This window comes from Priapulus caudatus, unplaced genomic scaffold (genome assembly GCF_000485595.1).
Source record: "Priapulus caudatus unplaced genomic scaffold, Priapulus_caudatus-5.0.1 Scaffold0, whole genome shotgun sequence".
NCBI classification, from domain to species: Eukaryota; Metazoa; Priapulida; class Priapulimorpha; order Priapulimorphida; family Priapulidae; genus Priapulus; species Priapulus caudatus.
This window is the reverse complement of record NW_014577061.1, coordinates 256,922-275,230: the sequence shown is the minus strand read 5'-3', so window position 1 is coordinate 275,230 and position 18,309 is coordinate 256,922. Positions and strand designations below refer to the sequence as shown.

The window sequence follows — 18,309 nt, the reverse complement described above, 5'->3', positions numbered from 1 at the left end:
CGCGGTTTCAGTAAGAAATATCGACTTAAAGGCTAAAAGCACTAGCCGTCTAGTAGCGTTCGGGAGAGCAGAGTTAGCAACGTACACGCTTTCGTACACCGTCTGTGCTGAATCTTGGACTTTTCAGACTTAAAGTCTATGGTGGTCGAGGCATCGACAATACAGATAATGAGCTAAGGTCAACGAAACTGTCAATCAAGGGCACTTACTAGCCTGTACATTTACTGCCCTCAAAACAGTTGTAGCCCGGGGGGCACTCCCTACCAAATAGGGTAGGTATGTGCCACTTGAGAGATGGAATTGGGGGGCTCCGGTACTAACGCAGCACATCAAAATGGGGGGCTCCGGAACGTGCGGAAAAAAGTAGAACATTTGCGCAGGGACGGGAAATATGTGAAACGGAGGGTCTCCGGAAATATGTGAAAAGGAGGGTCTCCGGTGCGGAAAAAGTAGGATCTATGCTCCGGGACAGGAAATATGTGAAAAGGAGGGTATCCGGTGCGGAAAAAAGTAGGACCTATTCGTAAACTCATGATCGACAGAGGGCGCTGAATTACTCTGGTTATTGTTATACGGGGCGCTGGTTTATGAAAGCAAACGGATAACGCAACTAACATACTTGCTTTCGCAGCCGAATCCTGCTTAAACCATGCTATGGTACTTGACTTCGCAAATATGATTTCATATTCATCCAAGGTGCAAAAGGTGACAACGTACCTACGTGCCCGCGTGCGCGCATGTACAACGAAACACCATAATCGGTTACAAAATTGCCAAGCGCAATTCAAGGCATTCTACAATAAAGACAAGACTTAGTGAAGTCAACGTCTGATACTGCTGTGTAGCCTGCGGCTAGGTGAACCTTAAACATAGAAGCAGTACGGCGATACTATATGCATGAACGTATTCGGCTGATGAGACGCGGGCATGTGCTTCAAGTGCTCCACAGCTCCCGTAGGTTGCGTGAAGGGCAGGTGGTTTCTCTATCCCCGACGCGAATCGTTGATATTCCGTCACGCTCTTCACCGAGTTGAATCACAATCTGCAATAGATTCTTGTGTTCGACACGCTTATGCTACTTTCAAACGAAAATGCAGTTCATAGCGACTATATTCTGACCTTCGCAAGTAGAATGAGAATGATTTTAAATGCGAGCGAATGAAATGCTCGGTGATTTCTTCAGGAGCGGGTTGAAGTCCTTTGACCTTTGTAGATACTTCTATTATAACGTAGCTGCGGCTGATATATTTATATTACTGACAAAACAATACGCGTCTATGGGGCAAGGGGCTCCTTCTTGTTTTCGTTTTCTGTGGATACTTACCTGTTCCCTAGGTTCTATGGTAGATTTATATGCATGCGCGCAACGATTTCTATACCTAATTTGGTCTATCTCTATCGATTCGATTTTGCAATGAAAAATTTCCCGAGAACGTCATCTCTAGTGCTGCATACAATATATATATATATATATATATGTGTGTGTGTGTGTGTGTGTGTGTGTGTGTGTGTGTGTGTGTGTGTGTGTGTGCGTGCGTGCGTGCGTGCGTCCGTGTGCGTGCGTGGGTGCGTGCGTGGGTACGCACCTGCTCACGACTCAGCCTTAAGTCGATTCCACCGTCGCTTAGCTGTATGCTTTTAGTAACCTTCATCACACGCTCGCCTGGAAAGATGCGGACAGCGCAACCAGCCGGGAAGTATCCCTGCTGACCATTGCACCGACCCCGCCACCACTCTGCATCCGACATGTCCATCACCACCACCTTACTGCCACTTCTGTAAGATAAGAAAATTAACGGTTGCAATTAAAATTAATTTTATATAATTAAATAATTTATTGCGGTCATCGCTTTTGCTATTTTGTTCGTAAAGAACAGATTGCTGCGCTTTGTTTTCATTGTTTGCAGTAGTTCCACGAGCCTTCGGCCATCTTGTATCATATCATCATTGATAACGGATCGAATTCTTGCAATTACTTGTGAACGTATGTAAATAATGTAATAGACGAGATAGCACCCGTGTATGCAATGCAGCGCGCGCGCGTGTGTGTGTTTGTGTGTGTTCTTGTGCAAGAACAGTTATTTCATCACCTGAATTCTATCTCGTCACGCCGGCCCTCGCCTTTGAAGTCCCTGATCGTCACATATAGACTTTGAGCAGCCTGCCTCTGGTAAGACTTCTGAAACAAGTCAGCTGATCAGACGATCGACTGACATACGCATTTGGCCGCAAGCTACAATTGATAGACAGTTTATAGTTTCAGGGCGTTGTGGCCATGTTGCGGTGGCCATGTTTACAAATTCTGCATAATTCGCAAAGAAGAACACAGGAAAAGATTCGACTGTCATCGATGTGTTTGAACGCGAACAATTTGACGAACGCGCAGATTATTTACATAATACTGAACGACTACGTCATTTACGTCTATATGGCGAAGATAAGGGACCCACAAACAAACACGTATTCGAGCTCAGCCGCGACTCACTGGTGAGCCTCCTAGCGGTGAAGCAGACGATGCTGAACTGAGCGACTTTTCAGTATCGTCAGGGATATCTAATGAGTCTCCTTTGGCACGCTGCAACCTTCCTCGGCTGTGCTGACCGTGGGTGGGACTGTCCGGGGCTACAAGACAACATGCGCTGTTCATACTTTGACTTGAGTTGATTTCACTATTGACAGCGGAATATGTTTAGATTTGTCGAATCACGTGTTTAAATCTTAATAAGTCATTTTTCATACGTGAACTTATCGGAGCTAGGTAAACTGCGAAGTGTTTGCTGGATAAATAAGAATGTAGCCATACGAATACTTGGACATTATTACAGGTGTTTAGCTTTAGTACAATGGTAACTATCACAGACTGAACACGGTCAAGAACGGTGCACGGTACACGCCTTAACACCAAGCAAGTATAAGTAAGCGCAACACCACGATCACCACGTACGCACACAACGTGAGAAATCTATACATATATCACCGACGGATAGATCCACGAAGAGAAGCAGTGAGTGAGTGAGTAAGTGAGTAAGTGAGTGAGTGAGTGAGTGAGACAGCACACAAAACACGTACAGAGTCACGAGATAGATTCCCGTCCGCTAGTATTGCACTGCGAGTATGCACGAGTGCTGTTTACTACTACTGCCTGTGAATAGATGTGAAATAATTAATAGTATTGGGGCGAGCTAGGTGTGTCAGCAATAGCTTCATACGTGCATCGACGAATTCAAAGTAGCCCGAGAAATAGAGTATTACAATTGTTGCTTATGTTGAGGCTTGTTTATAAATTATGCTATAGTGAAAATATGTTTGGTAACTTGATAGTAACTTGAGGGATTACCGTTACAACTGGCTTTCAGACAGACCACCATAGTAATTGTTTAATTGTAGTGGATAACCCCCTAAAATCTTTCCTATTTCACATGCGGTTATTGCTGTTGTAGCGATACGTTCTCAAACATACGCTGTTATGTATTTAACACTAAAGCAAACTGAGTGCAAAGAATTTGCAGCGAAACGCATTGCTGCAATCACCCAGACATTAGTTTCGTATGGGCAAGATTGGTTCTACCTTCAACAACTGAACTGGTGAACGATGTTGCTAGATTCACACTGACCATGCACAGTTTGCAACCACCTATAGAACTAGCGTGTGTGCGTGTACGTGTGCGCGTGCGTGCCTGCGTGCGTATGTAGGAGCCATGTGTGCGTGCGTGCGAGCGTTTCCCCTGTACGTACGCTTGTACGGGTGCGTGTATATGCGGTCGTGTCGGGTCATTTAAATAGACAAATACAGAGAGATAGATACACGTATAAGCGCTACATCGACCACCATTCATGCATACACACAGCGGAAAACACAGTGATACGTGACACACGACGACTGTGCTTGTACACAGCTGATATCAAGAGCTAATAATACCTAGGTATTATTAACTCTTGCTGATATTTACAGTAGCTGCACGAGGGACGACCCCCACCGATGACGTGTCGCAAGTGATCCTTGCTATTAGGGTTGTCGAGAGAGAAGCTTTTCATGCGTATGTTTAATTTTTGGCGACGACCTCTTGTTGGGCTGTGCGGGGCTAGACGAGAAATGGTAACAAAGTAAAGCAATGCTTTAATGGATATGTATGTATACGTGGCTCGATTCAAACGCTGCCCGTTCGCCCACGACGCATGCGCGATGTCCGTACGACAACCAACGCTGAGCCACTAGGGTTAGTACCGAGTCTAAAAAGAAGAATTCATCTTTAATGTTATCACGATTTAAAATTTAAATAGTACATTCGGTATTTGATTACCCCTTTGCAGCTAACATCCGTTTAATGCGCAGCATTCCGCGGAGGAGTTAACAGCAACGAAAGCGTGTATTAGTAAGCAAACACTCAATTACTTTCGAAATCACTGTTGCCACGATTCACACAACAACGCGCCATGTGAATACCAATTGCACATTTCAGCAGATTTCATAACGATAATCTGCGTACATTCTCCGCATTCTACAAGCAGAAATCAGCAAAGCGGCTAGAAGTGATAAATTCGTAGATAGAAAACGACCGCAAGCATGCAACGCAAAGTGTCTCAGGAAAACCTGAGCAAACGAGGCATCAGTAGAAAGTCTGAAAACTCTAGAAATACTCAAGCCTTCAAAACCGAACCCAAGATGTTAGCATACGAGCAATCAGAAAGCTTGTTAGCGCCGCCGTCGCCGCCGATGACGACGACGAGATGGGCATATAATAGCAAACTGCACACACAGCAACACAAAACGGAATTTACACTGTTCCCGTGCACGCAACGACGAATCCTCCTCCTGCGAAAAATCTTTAGATAGCGAAGGATGGTGAAGCTGGGTAGAGCCCAGGCGGCCATGATCGTCGTTGGGGTCATGGTATAGACTACTGGACGGATGAAACGGGTCATATTCGCCGAAATCTCCAGGATCTGCGTACCGGACGTTGGAAAACAGACAGGCGTGGTCAAGTATGGATAGCCGCGATTTCGTCGACCGAGGTTGTCTTATTCACAAACTGTTTGCTTTGAGGGAAAACCTACACTAAATACTTGATTATCTTGCCGTTATCAAGAGCCGATGACAAAGTTGCTATCTCGTATATCCTTGCGGCTATAGAAGAGCATACATTTTGTGTTTTATATCGCGGCTGTTGGAATGTCTTTTCGTTTGGAACGTTCGAATAAAGAATAAAAACGCTGCATGTCTATCAGCATCAGTGTGACATGGAGTGGAATCCAAGTTTCGGATTACACATACACAGTAGTGTAGTAGTGTCATTTCTAACATGTACATGCCACTGGTTAATATCACGTACCTAAATTATAGTCTAACCCTTGCGACGATATAAACATGCTACGACCTGACACGATCCGACAATATAACAACTTTTGTGAACACAACAATTGGTATATATATATATATATATATATATATATATATATATATATATATATATATATATATATTGTAATATGTATTATTGTATTCTAAACAGCGCATGATGAAAATCGTCTCTGCGGTGCCACGTACTGCCCCTGCGGGTGTGGTTGGGGGAGGCAGCAAGGGGGCTCTCCCCGACAAATTATGAACACCAAGAATATGAGTAATAGAAGTATTTAACCCTGAAATCAACGTAAAATAATGGATTATTCCGACTCCATTTAACCCAATCATATCCCATTCGCGGTTTATTTCAGGAACCCACCAATTGAGCTATGTCGACAACCGTTACGACCTGATTTTGGTCAAGAAATTATGTCCCCACAATATACTTTAATCTCGCTACGTCCTGAGCTGTAATCCATCAGCTCTCTGGAAGAACCACAATTCACAAACCATCAGCGACGACGTGATTGAAATAGATATCGTGAGAAATTCGATACGAACTGTTTTGTAACATTAAACTCACAACGAATAATAATTTATTATTACTGCCGTAAACAGGAAATACATCTCAACGTCGTTGCTCATATACGGTTAATACGGTTATAACGTAACCGATTAACAAGTTATCGTTTCATCAGATGCATGTATAACCATGCAGTCAACTGCACACACGGATCCATATCACGTCATTTTCTCCATGGATGTCGTTTCATCATAATATATTGCATTCTTTGTCTACGCACTTCAATCTCTCTATCAGCCAGGCTACATATATAGAGCACTACATGGATACGTTGACTGTAAATTTCATATATCTAGATGATGCGATGCATGCGTGTTAATGGTGATGCTGTAGGAAAAGGACGAGCTCGAAACACTCTTATATACGATTGACAGCAGCATAAATCTCATTCACCGCCATAATACATCACGCTAATCCAACAGCACCAACACGTTATAATGCAAATGTAAAAATGTAATGTACATCGTGCGAAAAGGTTTGGAAAAGCATCGATGTAACTTCTGCGAATCCAATACTTATTGTTATCCCTATATTCACAAGGTGTAAGCTGAAGTGATAAAACACAACCACCAGGGTGAAACGACAGGAAGTGCAGCACACGAAGGCTAATGCAATCGTCAATGGTGATCGTGCGTGAATATTCTTTAACCATTATGCAAATGTGCGTCAAGCCGAATTAATGCAAACCAGAAATAAACGACAGTTACAATTCCAAACTGTACACATTATGCATAGAACTATGGTAATATGAACAAACATCTAGTTTATAGTATTTGTGTAAGCACTGTAATATGCTTAGCATTTATGCAAACATTTTGAACAATGCAAACTGCATATACGAAGACGCAAGATTAAATTAACTCTCTTCCACTGCCGAGAGCCATTGTAAAACTTGCTGGAGCAGCACCATACGAGACCACTACCACGCACGCACTGCGTGCTTATTCAATATTTACATCTTTGCGAAATGGTATGCTAAATCAAATAGCATTTCTCAGGCAATTTTTGCCGTCCCTTCTTTTATGAACGGGAAGGTTAATCGTCACACGATTACAAATCAAAGCACTGGCTAATGAATCATTGTTAGTTGTAATAATTAGGACACGGAGGCGCTTAACCGTTTACTGAAAATTGCGGCTTCACGATCAGACGTGCAGCGATTCACTGAAATAGTTGGTATAGTTTTGATATATGACAAAATTATGATCAAGAGCTAATAATATATGTATTATTAGTTCTTAATATGATCATAGTATGACAGGTATTATGTAGTATGTAGGAACCATGACTGCTTGGTATCGCCATAGTTAAAAGGGACGGCAACGTTGCTCCAACACGCTTTACAAGTAAAATCATAGATGAGCTTCATTAACGAAACGCTAATCTAGCATTCTGTCTAGAAATAAGTGCTTACCATTTTTTAATATATGCATATAATTAAAGTGACCATCAGTACGTTTTAACAAACAGCTGACGTACTGAAATAAAATATCACTGACAAAAAGGGTATCACATTTCGTTAGTTAAACAAATCAAAATGGGCGACCCATTAGCAAAAGCAAATATTGCCGAACCAAAATAAAATAGAGAATATCACTTAAATAATAACCGCGTCACAACTGAATGTAGTAATGCGTGTTAATGAACGCATCGCAAATTCATTGCAAGAGTGTAAGATCGACTTATTTATTAAAAAAACGTTCTGAAGCACTTTACACCTATTTCATTTATGGTGAGAGACTTGGGGTGGTCTTAGCTCTCTGCGACGGGTTACAAAGAAAGTCTTCTACTGTACAATTGTTATAGATTATTATATCTATCATCATTCAGTCACCGTAGTGAAATTAGAGAGACCTATTCAGAGATCAGGATCGATGACGTATATTGCTGTACATTGTGTCAATGTCCCGGTCGTCCGAGATGGACTGTTTTGTGAATCATGAAAGATAACAAATTCACTGCTATTTTAATTATCTGCACGCATTTTCCTCGAGCGAGACATAGGCCTATGTCATTTTATTAATGACACATAGGATGTATATATATATATATATATATATATGCTAAAAGATTATATACACGGGAACATTATTATGGTGGGGGTCGGGTCATTTATTAAGTTACGTATGTTGACTGTTGAGCGGATATCATAACGGCCTATATTTTAGTATACATATTTTATACATAATATAGTATATTGATGAATTCAACACTCTGTATTACAATCTACACGAGTTACTTCTATAATGACGCCTCATACCGAAAGAGCAAATAGACGGACACTATATACCTAACTTTGTTACTGGTTTAATTGCGTATCATGTGTATGGTAAAGTAGGGTCGGTACTGTACGGTACGATAGGGCATTACAAGTAGACCTATCAGGAGTGTAAAATAATAGACTATTATATTCTATAATATATACTATAATAGACATGTATATATATATATAGATATATAGATATAGATATGTATGGTATAGACTATAATAGTCTATTATTATACACTCCACATAGTTCATATGCATGTAGCGCCATCTATTGAGCAGTGTAGCATCAACATGAATGCAAACGAAATGAAAACGAAATGCCCAACGTGTATGTTTACGTAATAATAATGGGGGAGCAATTGAAAAGTTATAGCGCAACATTCGTAGTGAAGACATGCTTCATATCGAGCAGATTGTTAGGTAATAAATTAAGAACGGAATTGTCGTGCTCTTTGCTGCTAGGTGCAATAAATGAGAATTATAGGAATGACAATTCAACTCCATAATGAATTCCATGATGTCAAAATTGCTACCATAATTATTTTCTGTCGCTCAGAACGTTCAACTATATGTTAGAATTACTAGCCTTAGATTGCTTTATACACAGCACCAGTAAATAATACTTACATCATTGAATCTTGCATTTGAACTAGAACCTTATTATATAGCATACGTTTCTGTATTCCAAACTGGCTGCTCAATCTTTCTATATTGTATTCATAGGCCTAAATATATCGTTTATAATAGCAAAGCTTAGGACTCCGTGCCCAAAAATAACTTCAGAAATATATTATAAACGCTCTGGATGTGAAGTTTTCAAAAAGCAAGACAGACGGTGCGCCGCGGTTTCAGTAAGAAATATCGACTTAAAGGCTAAAAGCACTAGCCGTCTAGTAGCGTTCGGGAGAGCAGAGTTAGCAACGTACACGCTTTCGTACACCGTCTGTGCTGAATCTTGGACTTTTCAGACTTAAAGTCTATGGTGGTCGAGGCATCGACAATACAGATAATGAGCTAAGGTCAACGAAACTGTCAATCAAGGGCACTTACTAGCCTGTACATTTACTGCCCTCAAAACAGTTGTAGCCCGGGGGGCACTCCCTACCAAATAGGGTAGGTATGTGCCACTTGAGAGATGGAATTGGGGGGCTCCGGTACTAACGCAGCACATCAAAATGGGGGGCTCCGGAACGTGCGGAAAAAAGTAGAACATTTGCGCAGGGACGGGAAATATGTGAAACGGAGGGTCTCCGGAAATATGTGAAAAGGAGGGTCTCCGGTGCGGAAAAAGTAGGATCTATGCTCCGGGACAGGAAATATGTGAAAAGGAGGGTATCCGGTGCGGAAAAAAGTAGGACCTATTCGTAAACTCATGATCGACAGAGGGCGCTGAATTACTCTGGTTATTGTTATACGGGGCGCTGGTTTATGAAAGCAAACGGATAACGCAACTAACATACTTGCTTTCGCAGCCGAATCCTGCTTAAACCATGCTATGGTACTTGACTTCGCAAATATGATTTCATATTCAGACAAGGTGCAAAAGGTGACAACGTACCTACGTGCCCGCGTGCGCGCATGTACAACGAAACACCATAATCGGTTACAAAATTGCCAAGCGCAATTCAAGGCATTCTACAATAAAGACAAGACTTAGTGAAGTCAACGTCTGATACTGCTGTGTAGCCTGCGGCTAGGTGAACCTTAAACATAGAAGCAGTACGGCGATACTATATGCATGAACGTATTCGGCTGATGAGACGCGGGCATGTGCTTCAAGTGCTCCACAGCTCCCGTAGGTTGCGTGAAGGGCAGGTGGTTTCTCTATCCCCGACGCGAATCGTTGATATTCCGTCACGCTCTTCACCGAGTTGAATCACAATCTGCAATAGATTCTTGTGTTCGACACGCTTATGCTACTTTCAAACGAAAATGCAGTTCATAGCGACTATATTCTGACCTTCGCAAGTAGAATGAGAATGATTTTAAATGCGAGCGAATGAAATGCTCGGTGATTTCTTCAGGAGCGGGTTGAAGTCCTTTGACCTTTGTAGATACTTCTATTATAACGTAGCTGCGGCTGATATATTTATATTACTGACAAAACAATACGCGTCTATGGGGCAAGGGGCTCCTTCTTGTTTTCGTTTTCTGTGGATACTTACCTGTTCCCTAGGTTCTATGGTAGATTTATATGCATGCGCGCAACGATTTCTATACCTAATTTGGTCTATCTCTATCGATTCGATTTTGCAATGAAAAATTTCCCGAGAACGTCATCTCTAGTGCTGCATACAATATATATATATATATATTGTTGTGTGTGGTGTGTGTGTGTGTGTGTGTGTGTGTGTGTGTGTGTGTGTTGTGTGTGGTGTGTGTGTGTGCGTGCGTGCGTGCGTGCGTCCGTGTGCGTGCGTGGTGCGTGCGTGGGTGCGTGCGTGCGTGCGCGTGTGTGTGATTACGCACCTGCTCACGACTCAGCCTTAAGTCGATTCACCGTCGCTTAGCTGTATGCTTTTAGTAACCTTCATCACACGCTCGCGCTGGAAAGATGCGACAGCCGCAACCAGCCGGAAGTATCCCTGCTGACCATTGCACCGACCCCGCCACCACTCTGCATCCGACATGTCCATCACCACCACCTTACTGCCACTTCTGTAAGATAAGAAATAACGGTTGCAATTAAAATAATTTTATATAATTAAATAATTTATTGCGGTCATCGCTTTTGCTATTTTGTTCGTAAAGAACAGATTGCTGCGCTTTGTTTTCATTGTTTGCAGTAGTTCCACGAGCCTTCGGCCATCTTGTATCATAATTAAGCGGGCCGCATTGATAACGGATCGAATTCTTGCAATTACTTGTGAACGTATGTAAATAATGTAATAGACGAGATAGCACCGTGTATGCAATGCAGCGCGCGCGCGGTGTGTGTGTTTGTGTGTGTTCTTGTGCAAGAACAGTTTTTCATCACCTGAATTCTATCTCGTCACGCCGGCCCTCGCCTTTGAAGTCCCTGATCGTCACATATAGACTTTGAGCAGCCTGCCTCTGGTAAGACTTCTGAAAACAAGTCAGCTGATCAGACGATCGACTGACATACGCATTGTGGCCGCAAGCTACAATTGATAGACAGTTTATAGTTTCAGGGCGTTGTGGCAATGTTGCGGTGGCCATGTTTACAAATTCTGCATAATTCGCAACGAAGAACACAGGAAAAGATTCGACTGTCATCGATGTGTTTGAACGCGAACAATTTGACAGACGCGCATATTATTTACATAATACTGAACGACTACGTCATTTACGTCTATATGGCGAAGATAAGGGACCCACAAACAAACACGTATTCGAGCTCAGCCGCGACTCACTGGTGAGCCTCCTAGCGGTGAAGCAGACGATGCTGAACTGAGCGACTTTTCAGTATCGTCAGGGATATCTAATGAGTCTCCTTTGGCACGCTGCAACCTTCCTCGGCTGTGCTGACCGTGGTGGGACTGTCGGGGCTACAAGACAACATGCGCTGTTTATACTTTGACTTGAGTTGATTTCACTATTGCAGCGGAATATGTTTAGATTTTCGAATCACGTGTTTAAATCTTAATAAGTCATTTTCATACGTGAACTTATCGGAGCTAGGTAAACTGGGAAGTGTTTGCTGGATAAATAAGAATGTAGCCATACGAATACTTGGACATTATTACAGGTGTTTAGCTTTAGTACATGGTAACTATCACAGACTGAAACACGGTCAAGAACGGTGCACGGTACACCTTAACACCAAGCAAGTATAGTAAGCGCAACACCACGATCACCACGTACGCACACAACGTGAGAAATCTATACATATATCACCGACGGATAGATCCACGAAGAGAAGCAGTGAGTGAGTGAGTAAGTGAGTAAGTGAGTGAGTGAGTGAGTGAGACAGCACACAAAACACGTACAGAGTACGAGATAGATTCCCGTCCGCTAGTATTGCACTGCGAGTATGCACGAGTGCTGTTTACTACTACTGCCTGTGAATAGATGTAAATAATTAATAGTATTGGGCGAGCTAGGTGTGTCAGCAATAGCTTCATACGTGCATCGACGAATTCAAAGTAGCCCGAGAAATAGAGTATTACAATTGTTGCTTATGTTGAGGCTTGTTTATAAATTATGCTATAGTGAAAATATGTTTGGTAACTTGATAGTAACTTGAGGGATTACGCTTACAACTGGCTTTCAGACAGACCACCATAGTAATTGTTTAATTGTAGTGGATAACCCCTAAAATCTTTCCTATTTCACATGCGGTTATTGCTGTTGTAGCGATACGTTCTCAAACATACGCTGTTATGTATTTAACACTAAAGCAAACTGAGTGCAAAGAATTGCAGCGAAACGCATTGCTGCAATCACCAGACATTAGTTTCGTATGGGCAAGATTGGTTCTACCTTCAACAACTGAACTGGTGAACGATGTTGCTAGATTCACACTGACCATGCACAGTTTGCAACCACCTATAGAACTAGCGTGTGTGCGTGTACGTGGTGCGCGTGGCGTGCTGCTGCGTATGTAGGAGCCATGTGTGCGTGCGTGCGAGCGTTCCCCTGTACGTACGCTTGTACGGGTGCGTGTATATGCGGTCGTTGTCGGGTCATTTAAATAGACAAATACAGAGAGATAGATACACGTATAAGCGCTACATCGACCACCATTCATGCATACACACAGCGGAAAACACAGGATACGTGACACACGACGACTGTGCTTGTACACAGGCTGATATCAAGAGCTAATAATACCTAGGTATTATTAACTCTTGCTGATATTTACAGTAGCTCACGAGGGACGACCCCCACCGATGACGCTGTCGCAAGTGATCCTTGCTATTAGGTTTGTCGAGAGAGAAGCTTTTCATGCGTATGTTTAATTTTTGGCGACGACCTCTTGTTGGGCTGTGCGGGCTAGACGGAAAATGGTAACAAAGTAAAGCAATGCTTTAATGGATATGTATGTATACGTGGCTCGATTCAAACGCTGCCCGTTCGCCACGACGCATGCGCGATGTCCGTACGACAACCAACGCTGAGCCACTAGGGTTAGTACGAGTCTAAAGAAAGAATTCATCTTTAATGTTATCACGATTTAAAATTTAAATAGTACATTCGGTATTTGATTACCCTTTGCAGCTAACATCCGTTTAATGCGCAGCATTCCGCGGAGGAGTTAACAGCAACGAAAGCGTGTATTAGTAAGCAAACACTCAATTACTTTCGAAATCACTGTTGCCACGATTCACACAACAACGCGCCATGTGTAAACAATTGCACATTCAGCAGATTTCATAACGATAATCTGCGTACATTCTCGCATTCTACAAGCAGAAATCAGCAAAGCGGCTAGAAGTGATAAATTCGTAGATAGAAAACGACCGCAAGCATGCAACGCAAAGTGTCTCAGGAAAACCTGAGCAAACGAGGCATCAGTAGAAAGTCTGAAACTCTAGAAATACTCAAGCCTTCAAAACCGAACCCAAGATGTTAGCATACGAGCAATCAGAAAGCTTGTTAGCGCCGCCGTCGCCGCCGATGACGACGACGAGATGGGCATATAATAGCAAACTGCACACACAGCAACACAAAACGGAATTTACACTGTTCCGTGCACTGCAACGACGAATCCTCCTCCTGCGAAAAATCTTTAGATAGCGAAGGATGGTGAAGCTGGGTAGAGCCCAGGCGGCCATGATCGTCGTTGGGGTCATGGTATAGACTACTGACGGATGAAACGGGTCATATTCGCCGAAATCTCCGGATCTGCGTACCGGACGTTGGAAAACAGACAGGCGTGGTCAAGTATGGATAGCCGCGTTTCGTCGACCGAGGTTGTCTTATTCACAAACTGTTTGCTTTGAGAAAACCTACACTAAATACTTGATTATCTTGCCGTTATCAAGAGCCGATGACAAAGTTGCTATCTCGTATATCCTTGCGGCTATAGAAGAGCATACATTTGTGTTTTATATCGCGGCTGTTGGAATGTCTTTTCGTTTGGAACGTTCGAATAAAGAATAAAAACGCTGCATGTCTATCAGCATCAGTGTGCATGGAGTGGAATCCAAGTTTCGGATTACACATACACAGTAGTGTAGTAGTGTCATTTCTAACATGTACATGCCACTGGTTAATATCAGCGTACCTAAATTATAGTCAACCCTTGCGACGATATAAACATGCTACGACCTGACACGATCCGACAATATAACAACTTTTGTGACACAACAATTGTACTATATATATATATATATATATATATATATATATATATATATATATATACCGATTTCTATGTGAAACACCATATATAAACACGAGTATTAGGCCTATGTAGTCATTGCATGTGAGCAATGGCATTCTGCAGTGTTATTCACCTGTAATAATTTATATATATATAACATATATATATAATAGAGTATAATAATGTTCTATAATACACCTATATATATATATATATATATATATATATATATATTATAACATATATATATACAGCTTGCATGTTAAGTTCTCTACTCAAACTCGTGACCAGTATTTTAAAATATTACAAAATATTGCCATCTTCGTAGCCTGGAGAATATAAGCCTATATAATATGTTAATATAGAAATATGTATGCATATAATCGGGAGAATATTAACATTGTATTATTTTTCTCTTGATGTTTTAATGATTCTTCAATGGCGTACGCTTAGAGCATATGGGAAAGGTCAATGCGGATTTGTTCACTAGCAATAAACTATTCACTACGATAGGGAGTGGTAAGATTAACGATAAATAGACTTATGCTATCAGCAGTAAAATACATCTACCATATTTTCTACGATAATTATTCTCGAACGCAATTTAAGATGATGTGTTCCCATGGCCAATTCCAGTGACACCTACGGGTTAAACGGATTCCGAGTAGTGTTTACGCAAGAAAAACGAAGAACGTATCTATAGCGACATTTCCTGTTGTAACATGGCGTGCTCAGACAGAGGAAATCAGAGTGAATCTGTCATGCAGTAGTAGGCAGGCTAATTAATTTGTAAGTGGGGCATGCATTCCAGGATACGGCACCTTCAAGTTACTTCCACGTTAGTACAAGGATAAAACGAAGTTGAATTCAGAGGTGCTAAACATCATAGAGAAATGTGATGAGTTAGTTTTTATTAGGCAATAATAATTATGATTTTCTAGCATATACCGGAAGCCTATACCGAATTCTAGCCTATACGGAAGAAACAAAGACTGTCTATGTTAGTGGGTGTTCACAGCCTGCAAGGTCACGCGGTTGTTACACGATCCGCACCTATAAGTGAAAATTCATGCGTGTTAGTTTGACGGGGAATCGGGTTACGAACGGACGTAGATAGAAACAAATGGCTGGCAATTACAAGACACGTTCGGATTCGAGCTGGTTTTCATGTCGATCGGCGTGTAGTTCCCCTCAGTCTGCGGTGCGTACTCCCCGGCTATCGTATGTTGCTTAACGAGGCGCGGCCGCCTTCTCCGACCTGAAATTCCCCGCCAGGCATTGTAAGTAACTCGGTAATGGCACGGAAGTGGCCGATAGATGAGTAAAACACACTCTGGGGAGGAGACTCTGGGGAGCAGACTGACTCCAAAGGGTTGGATGGTGTGGGTGAGGGAGGGGAGATTCTGATTCGTAGGAAGTTTTGTAGAGGACCACGGACCACGTTTTTTACCTGTAACGAATGTGACGTGAAACGTGTGGCGACCGAGACAGGACTATCGTCACTAAACGCTGGGGGACATGATTATCACTAATTCTGTTGTTTTTTTTTTGTCTCTGATAATCCGAAATATGCTAGCTTGGAATATGATTATCAGATAGCCATCCAGGCCACCATATTCAACTACACACATTTCACTCTCACGGAGATACTAGGCGCATCGCATATACGGCGCATAACATCTTGGGTATGTATATACGACATGGTATAGACTGTGCGATATCCAGGGGCCAGACCGACAGCATCGCATCCCTGTTCTACCGTTGTTCTGTTTGTTAGAACCGAGTGAAGAGTACATATTATAGCATAACGAAAAGCATATGTATTTGGGTCACACAAACAGAGGTTAGCCGTATACGGTGTAAATTTGTTAAATACGATGGTATAGTTTTTAAATCGCCGAATCCAAATCTACAGTATTACATACAAAGATGATTAGTTTGTTGAAGTAATGTGATAGAAAATCCGTAATACGTAATAATTATAACAAAGTTAAATGTAATAATTATGCAACGATCTATGGACATCATTAGAACAATGGAAGGAATTTCCTTTTCCTTTTTTTAGTATGCCATAGCAATATAACGATATACTCCGTACTGTAGGTCTGGAATTATCTGGTACACTGGGAGAAAGCACACCGCAAACGACGATGGGATCTGGTGAAAAGCTGTTAAACAGTAACAACACTACGCCAACGAGAAATGTTGGTTTTAGAAACAGAGGGAACCGGAGATGCAAGCAGTATAATCACTCACAAACAAAACCAACCACCCACCTCCTCTCCTCTCTGCACATACAAATGCTGACTGTGTGCATAGTTTACAATAATATTATATTTTTACATATTTACAACAAACTCATATCGTATTTTTCCATGTTGATAATTATTATTCCGTTTTATGGTAGTAAAAAACAGAGATGTTATAGTAGCCTACAAAACGATAGATTCGCCAAAACCACAGCAAACCCGGCACTTTCTTCACTGGCTTCCCTGACTAAACCGTTCAATAGCTATGCAGGAAGTTAACGACGTCCATGGAACCTTTAGTTTATTTAGCGGAGGATGGCTATTTGACATTATTTTGGGGTCGCGGTAGAACGTTAAACCAGTTGTGAGTTTTTTGCCGTTGAACAACATAGATATAGTCCAAAGGAATAATTCCACATTCATTCCCCCACAAATCTGTTCTGTGGTAATTCCTAGAAGCACTATGTGTATCTCGGAAAATAAACCGCAGGGACTATAATTCTTTCCAGAGATATGTAATTTCCTGATTATATATATTTCCTGATATATTCTTTCCGGAGTATTGGATTTCATTACATTGAAAGAGAGACCGATTAAACACGTCACATCACATTTAAGCGCGAGCTGGAGAAAAAGAGCTGCGAGGTTTCACCTGGCTGTGCACCCTTCTATAGACTATATTCCTTTAGTACTTTTGTATATTCACTTGTAGCATGGAAGCAACGGAATTTACACCCGTAGACGGGGTTCACAACACCTCAATGACAAATATAAGTGTACTAGGTGTATCATTTAGCCATATAAATACATCGGTTTGCCCAGAAACACGATAACACATATGCTGCTTAATTCAATGAGGATGCTGGACGCGTTCATCCTATCATAAATTACGCCTAGATCCACACAGGCGTTTGAGTGACCACGCGAGTCCGTGTGAAACTGAAACACAACTAAAGTCTCAGAAGCGAGTCAATGAACAAGAGTATCACACAGCTACCTACTATAGCGAAATGCGAAAATTTCATAGGTATACCTGATGAGGGACTAGCTAGCCGCACATCTGGGCTTTTGAGGGAAGAGCTGCTAATCGCTTCGTTGGAGGTCGACTCGGAATCAGGCTTGCTGGATCCGCGCATACCGCTAGCACTCTTAAGTAGTTCATAGACGGGATCCACTTGAGCTGCAGAATCAAAAGCTTACATATCAGAGAAGCAGAGCCCAGAAAAGTAAAGAGTGTGACGTGTTGTGTATGCGAGACAGTTCGAGACGGTAGCAGGACAAGTGGTTGGACAAGTGGTGGTACTAGCGACTCATCTAATGCAAGTTAATCGAGGTTACACATCGGTAGACGTTTAAGACACATTTGAGATATATTGTAAGACTGAGAGAGATATATCATGAACAGCACGGAGTCATGTTGGCGTCAAAGCTGCAGATCTTTACAAATCTGAGACATGTTTTTGATTGGAACACACGCCTAGATCACTGCGAGAAGCGGTCGTCTGATGAATACATACTGGAGCTACCACAACGACATCTGGTTGACAGAATGGTACATATCGGTGACATATCTAAGAC

At 41.9% G+C, this 18,309-nt stretch overlaps 1 protein-coding gene across 1 annotated transcript in view; it reads right to left on the bottom strand.

The window, feature by feature from the left end:
- Positions 1 to 692: 692 nt before the first annotated feature.
- Positions 693 to 18,309, bottom strand: part of LOC106805455 — a 108,214-nt gene continuing 90,597 nt past the window's right edge. The window contains exons 13-20 of the mRNA XM_014807431.1: positions 17,765 to 17,911; positions 15,621 to 15,740; positions 4,780 to 4,944; positions 3,951 to 4,082; positions 2,486 to 2,622; positions 2,091 to 2,179; positions 1,587 to 1,776; positions 693 to 1,042 (exon numbers count right to left, since the gene is read on the bottom strand). Of these exons, the coding sequence (XP_014662917.1) occupies positions 935 to 1,042; positions 1,587 to 1,776; positions 2,091 to 2,179; positions 2,486 to 2,622; positions 3,951 to 4,082; positions 4,780 to 4,944; positions 15,621 to 15,740; positions 17,765 to 17,911 (1,088 nt within the window). The 3' untranslated portion in view covers positions 693 to 934. The remainder of the gene's footprint in view (positions 1,043 to 1,586; positions 1,777 to 2,090; positions 2,180 to 2,485; positions 2,623 to 3,950; positions 4,083 to 4,779; positions 4,945 to 15,620; positions 15,741 to 17,764; positions 17,912 to 18,309) is intronic.